The sequence below is a fragment of the Myxocyprinus asiaticus genome, chromosome 24 (genome assembly GCF_019703515.2).
Source record: "Myxocyprinus asiaticus isolate MX2 ecotype Aquarium Trade chromosome 24, UBuf_Myxa_2, whole genome shotgun sequence".
Lineage (NCBI taxonomy): Eukaryota > Metazoa > Chordata > Actinopteri > Cypriniformes > Catostomidae > Myxocyprinus > Myxocyprinus asiaticus.
The window spans coordinates 5663431-5670044 of NC_059367.1; the positions used below are offsets into that span (position 1 = coordinate 5663431).

Consider the following 6614-nt stretch of genomic DNA (forward strand, 5'->3'; position numbering starts at 1 on the left):
GTTTTGGCCTTAAAAGCTGACCTCTAAAGGTAGTGCGCAGTGACATATATCAAGATAGTATCATATCAAATGTAACACTAATCTTGTTTTTAGCTACATGAAAGCATTTGCCATTTTTTAGTTGAAGAAAGTAACGTTTCAAACGCATACAATAAGTTGTCGCTAGTTTTAGTGCATTAGCCAACCTTTATATCTAAAAAAAATTACATATTCAAACAACGTGGGGTGATGGTAAAACATACAACTCACATTCATAAGGTGCTAGTCTTTACAGAAGGATTGGTAGTTGCCAAATTTGCCATTATGACAATTATTTTGTCATGCTAGCATCACGCCTGCTAACTCCGCCCCTTTGAGCAAGGACACTTGCCTTTCTTTCACCTGGCCAAATGCAAAGAATGACAAATGGGTTATAAAAGTGACATAGATAAAGAAACAACTGTTTCATCCCTCGGTGCACATTAATCACATTTATTTCAGACATGACTGCCTGTTAGCATGTCTAGACGGCAGTGTGTAGCTCTCAGTCAGGATAATGGAGAACATGTGCTGCACTCGGCTGATTAGAGCTTGAGCAAGAACCTCTGGCTCATGACATAACTGCATTTGTGCAAAAGGATGTTGCAGTGGAGACGGTAATTAGATGTTCATCCCTGAAAACACCAATTCGGCTATTCAAGATCTCAAATGACAAATCAATGCAGATTTGTGCTGAGCATCACTCATGTTAGCTGCATCTTGTTTAGGAGAAATTCTGGGAAGACTGCAACAGTGCAATGGAATAATTAGCATAATTTAATAATTAGGCAGTCATTTAGCTTAGTAGGTAATCGTTTAACAAGGTTTGGCTGGTTAGCATGGCCCAGTTAGCCCCTGCTGCTAAATGCCATTACTACACCATCTAGTTGTAGCATCTTTCTCCATTAATAGCCATATATTCTGATTAAGTAAAAAAAAATGTTTTTTTGAAAAAATTTCACTTCAGTATAGTAGATGTTGTACTAGTGCCTGATTATTTAGGGGACTCTTAGAAGGGTGAAACTGACTAAATCTTGTGGGGGGCCAGCACGAGGCACCCACACAGCCCCCCCCCCCCCCCAACAACTTTGGTGGCGTGTTGAAGCGGGTTTCGCCTAAGGCTCCATACAATCACCCCCCCACCCTCCCCCCACCCCCACCCCCCGGTCAACAACATTGGGGGCATGTTGAAACGGGTTTCACCCAGGGCGCCATACAAGCTAGAACCGCTACTGCCTATGAGCAAAGATGCCATATATTCATGCACCAACCAAGCAACTGTTTGTTGAGAAACAGAGCAATATTGAAATCCTTTTTTACTATAAATCTCCACATTCACTTGTATGTAAAAGAGATTTATAGTAAAAAAAAAAAAGGATTGAAATATTGATCTGTTTCTCACTCAAATCTATTGCATCGCTTTTGAAGATATATATTAAATATTGTATAGATTACTTTTATGCTGCATTTATGTGATTTTTGGAGCTTCAAAGTTCTGGCCACCATTAACTTGCATTGAAAGCACCTACAAAGCTGAGATATTCTTCTAAAAATCTTTGTTTGTGTCCTGCAGAAGAAAGAAAGTCATACACATCTGGGATGGCATGAGGGTGAGTAAATGAGAGAATTTTCATTTTTGGATGAACTACACCTTTAAGCAAACTACTGTTTGAAACATTTATTTTCCAGTAATGACTATGGCTGGATTCAGAATGGCATACTACTATACTGCTCTTACTATTTCTGACATATACAGCAGAAATAGTCAAATTTGAACTCAGAAAATGTTTGGAACTAAATACTGAGCAATACTCAAAGCATACTATTTTTTAAATCAAAGGTTTTTAATAGTAGAATGCTGCATTGTTGTCACATGACCTCATTATGTTTCATGTGAGTGGTGTCCAGTTATCATGTTGGGAATTAAAAAGGTGTTATTTTGCATTTTTAAATCAATTTTGTGTAAAACATCAAAATACATGTTATAAATTGGGCAGATATAACTTCTGGTTCATTCGTCACACTTGAAATGCAAAATTGAGTCAAGGATACAGCATCTGATGCAGTGTGCTCTGGTTGTACTGCATGTGAAAATTAGCATATTGTGCCCAATATTCATACTATATACTGCAGAAATAGTAAGTTCAGTAAGTTAGCATGCTATTCCACATTCTAACATTTTAGCAAATGTTGCAGCTAGCAACTGTTTTACATACTACTTTTAAAAAATAGTAGGCAGCACACAGTGTAATTTGCAGTAAGCAATATTCCATTCTACACATAAAAACATAAGACATTGAGTATCACACCAGGATAATGAGTGTTGACAAGTTTTTATTGGTTGGCAACAAGCCTGTCTTTGAGGGTCTGGTCTAAGGCATTTTGAATACTAAGCACACTTACTGAAGGCAGTTCATAGTTTCCAACTGATAAATGCTGTTGGCATACTAACACAATGCTAAAATAATTAAACACATTTTTTGGCATCTTACTAACTAGATAAACAAACAAACCAACCAACCAACATAAGTGACCTGCAATCACATCTTCCTGCCAAGCGCATATAAAAGGCATGTGTCCATGCATACTATGGGTTTCAGCGTTAAAGGACTTGCTGTGATGTCTGCATGTGTAGTATACTGTATACTGTATGTACGAGGTTTGATCACCTCTAGCTAGCACCAGGGATTTTGGCTGCATCTGATTACTTTTCTTTTGGCTTGCTTTTCTCGGCTTTGCTCTCTTTTTCATCTCCTTTCTTTTTCTCCTCTTTTCCTTTTCCATTGTCATCCTTCTCTGCCTCTTCTGCATCCTCTTCTTCTTCTTTATCACCCTCTTCACCATCTCCTAATTCTTCCTCCTCCTCTTTTCCTTCTTCCTTATCCTGTTCTCCTTCCTCCTCTCCTCCCTCTTCTTCTCCTTCTTCACCTGTAAAAGAGAAAACAACAGAGTGCAATTTTATTGGAATGTCTAGTCACCCAACTGTAGAATGTCGATAAAGGAAACACTTTCAATTAAAATACTTGACAGATTTTCAAAATCACTCTTTCTACGTGCCGTGAGCCTCAAATAAATTATCCTTACCCTCCTCTTTTTCTCCTTCCTCTTCACCTTTTTCTTCTACCTCTTCCTCCTCCTCCTTCTCACCCTCTTCCTCCTCCTCTTCTTTCTCTGGACTCGCTCCTGCCTCTTGTGCCTGGCTGGCTTCTACAATCTCATTTGTCATGGCAGAGTAGCTCATCAGTCTGGTCCCCAAAAGATAGGGGGCACCAGATGTCCGGCTGGCCTGCACAGAGAACACAGGACGGCCGAAAGAAGGAGTGGCGGCGATGGAGGGAGAAAACACACTTGACATGCCACCAATACCCCCTACGTTGAAGCGGGTTTCTTCTCCTTCTAGAAGCTTCCTGTAGGGGAGGAATGACAACAGGTGTATATCAAGGTTCTGAGTTTATATTTTGAAATTTGATTCTGAATTTCAGTCTTGTTTTAGTTAAAGCTTATGTGTGTAATTTGTTTGATTATAAAATTCATTCTCGTATCCCATCTTAGAGTAAGCTTTAAGTAAATTATTTGTAGGTTGATTTCATCTAAAAGTGTAACACTGCGGCTTTGAGGCATTATTATAACATTCCTCTGTTATTTTGAGCAGCCAATACAGCCCAACACAGAAACATTGTACCAGCCAATGGCTTAAGTCAGTCAGGCAGTTAGCTTAATTCTAATTGGGTGGTCCCATTTGCCAGAATCACCAACAGTCTTTTGTCAGGTTTGGGAGGTGAGACCATCTAACACTGCAAATACAAAAACTTAAACCATTATTTCTGTAATTATATTGAGTTCGTATTTTAGTGCACATTTATAGTTTCAGTGTTGTTTTTATTTATATTTTAGTTTACTAAAATATTTTTGCACTGCAAGTTTCAATTTGTTAAAGCTGAAGTATGTAACTTTTTCAGTGTTAAAACACTTTCTTCTGTTGAGAAAGATATAGCTGCATGCATAGCTCCAAAAAGTGACAGGAGCCCCCAAACCACCAGCAAAGATATAGGCAGCCCCTAACCTAACCCTTTCCCTTACATTAACCGAAGTTGGCGCAACCCCCTTTTGGAGTAACTGCGCCCCCTTCTGGAGTAACCCCGCCCTCTTTTGGAGATTACACCTCATTTGAAGGTCTCCGGCCTGCAGCAATACCTCCTTGCTTCTATCACAACTTAATATGCAGAGACAACTATATAGGTTATATATAGGTTAATTTTCTCGAAAACTGTAAACACTGTCTCTTTGGTGCTATAAAAATTCCTGTGCTTGTTTTGAGAGACCCACTTTGACCCACCCCATTCAATTTAATTTTTGAATGAATACTATTGAAATGAAGCACAATCTTTCTTCTCTAAAATGATTGACATCACAAACCTGTAAGCAGCAATCTCAATCTCCAAGGCCATTTTCACATTGAGGAGGTCTTGATATTCTTTGAGGTAATGAGCCATTTCATTCTTCATGGACCTTAGCTCATTCTCCAGGTCACCGATGGTATCCTGCCCAAACAGAAAATTATTAAGAGGCAACTATACGAATGCAATACTGCAAATGGACTTTTATAGAGGATGTATAGTTAACAATCTGACCTGTAGGGCGGCGATCTCTGCACTCTGTTTCTCCTCCACCTCTTGCAGCTGTCTCTCCAGAGCTTGATTCTGGCCCTGGCAGGCCTCAATCTCCAGGTCTCGGGTTTTTAGTAGGTGACGATACTCTCCAGCCTCATCCTTTGCGGTGCGGATGTTCTCGGTATGTTTAGCCGTGTCTTTTGTCATGGTGTTAACTTTCCCAAGGAACCATTCCTCGGCCGCTTGGATGTTCTGCTGGGCCAGGCGCTCATACTGGGCTCGGATGTCTCTGAGAGCCACAGAAAGATCCGGTTTGGCCACCTCCATCTCCACCGACACCTGGGCGCTGTACTGCACCTGAGCTTGCAGCTCGGCAATCTCACCTTCATGGAGCCTCTTCAAGAAGGCCAGCTCATCTAACAGAGTGTCTGCCCTTTTCTCGAGCTCAGAGCGGGCAAGCGCTGCCTCATCCGCTCCCTTCCTGGCATCCACCAACCGGCCTTCTGCCTCCTCACGGGCTAGAACTTCGTCTTCATAGTGACTCTGCAACTCTTTGAGTGCATCTTCGAGATGGTCCCGCCTGTCTTGAGCAGCTTGGCGCTGCCAACGTGCCTCGTCAACTGCTGCGCTGAGTTCCCTCACCTCCTGCTCATATAGCGCCCTCAGATTGGTGGGCTCACAGTGCCTTTGACGCAACAGGAGCAGCTCACCCTCCAGGGCCCGGTTCTGGAGCTCGAGACCGTGCACACGCTCAATGAAGCTCACAAAGCGATCATTGAGGTCCTGAAGCTGGGCCCTCTCCTGAGTCCGCACAGTCTTAAACTCCGAGCTCAGCTGAGATGCCTGGCTCAATTCCAGGTCTGCTGAGGCAGCAGAACGCTGCAGAGCTGCAGTGGAGGAGAGAGCCGAGGAGCGGGATGGGGATGCATAAGTCGTGTAGACGGGACGGGAGCGACTGCTTCCTCCCCCAAAACTAGTCCCACTGCGCACTGCCACCCGTCTGCGCTGCACAGATGGGAAATAGGGGTTGTAACTGATGGAGCTCATGGTCGATGAGGAGAGAAGAGAGCAGAGAAGGATGCCACAGTGCTGATGCTGCTGTGAAGGGTGTTCTGCGAGGATGTAGCAGCACTGGCAGGGCTTTTTATAGCAGCAGGCAAGACTCTGACGCAGGGCTTTTTTCTGACAGCAAAAATCGATTACATTCCCGTCCAGGCTGGGATGGGCTCTTGGGTGTGGTGGAGGGGGAATAAAAGAAATGGATTGGCAACATGATGCGAGTTAAAGAGGAGAGCAAAGAAAAAGGGCAGTGAGGACAGAGATTTTAAGAGCTTGTGATGAAAAAAACATTACTGATCACGCATGGGTTCTTTTTTTTTTTTTTTTTTTTCTTACATGTCTAACAGGGGAGCCGTTAAAACATTTTTGTAATCAACTGAATCTTTTTCTAAATAGCAGTTGTCTTTAGCTTTTAACATCAGAGCACTCTGTTGTCTCTTAGAGTGAACAGTCTCAGATAACATGCAAAAGTCAAAGGATAAATGATACTGAGCCTATATATTACTTATCTTAAAATGGTCCTGGAAAATCTTTGCAATAGCCTGTAGAGCTATGTATTTTTATAATGAACCCAGTCACTGCCCTGATGGCAAATCTAACAAATACTGGACAAAAACAGAAGTAAATGCTTCTCTCTAGTGGTAATAAAAGGTATTGTTAAATAAGCCACATTCTTATCCCTTTAGAGTAATAACCCGTATTATTACCCATGCAGAGTAATTTAAGAATATTAAACTATAGGTCTGTCATACAGTAAATCTGACATTTAGATTCTTGTAGATCTTAGGCAACTTAATATGTGCTTTAAATTTTATTTACAAACTGGGTTTTATTTTTACAATTGGTTACAAGCATTTCTCAGTATAGGAAAAAAAAAAAGCTCTGTATAACTTTCTTTTTTCAGTTGAACACAAAAAGGGATGTTAT

The 6614-nt window shown here is 41.5% G+C and overlaps 1 protein-coding gene across 1 annotated transcript; it reads right to left on the minus strand.

Moving 5' to 3' along the window:
• Positions 1-1695: 1695 nt before the first annotated feature.
• On the minus strand, positions 1696-5831 carry LOC127414624 (neurofilament light polypeptide-like). The gene is made up of 4 exons (XM_051652799.1): positions 4650-5831; positions 4435-4559; positions 3103-3425; positions 1696-2946 (listed from the first exon to the last, which is right to left on the minus strand). Exons 1-4 carry the CDS (start codon positions 5673-5675, stop codon positions 2723-2725), a joined length of 1698 nt encoding a protein of 565 aa, XP_051508759.1. The 5' UTR covers positions 5676-5831; the 3' UTR covers positions 1696-2722.
• Between the last annotated feature and the right edge of the window lie 783 nt (positions 5832-6614).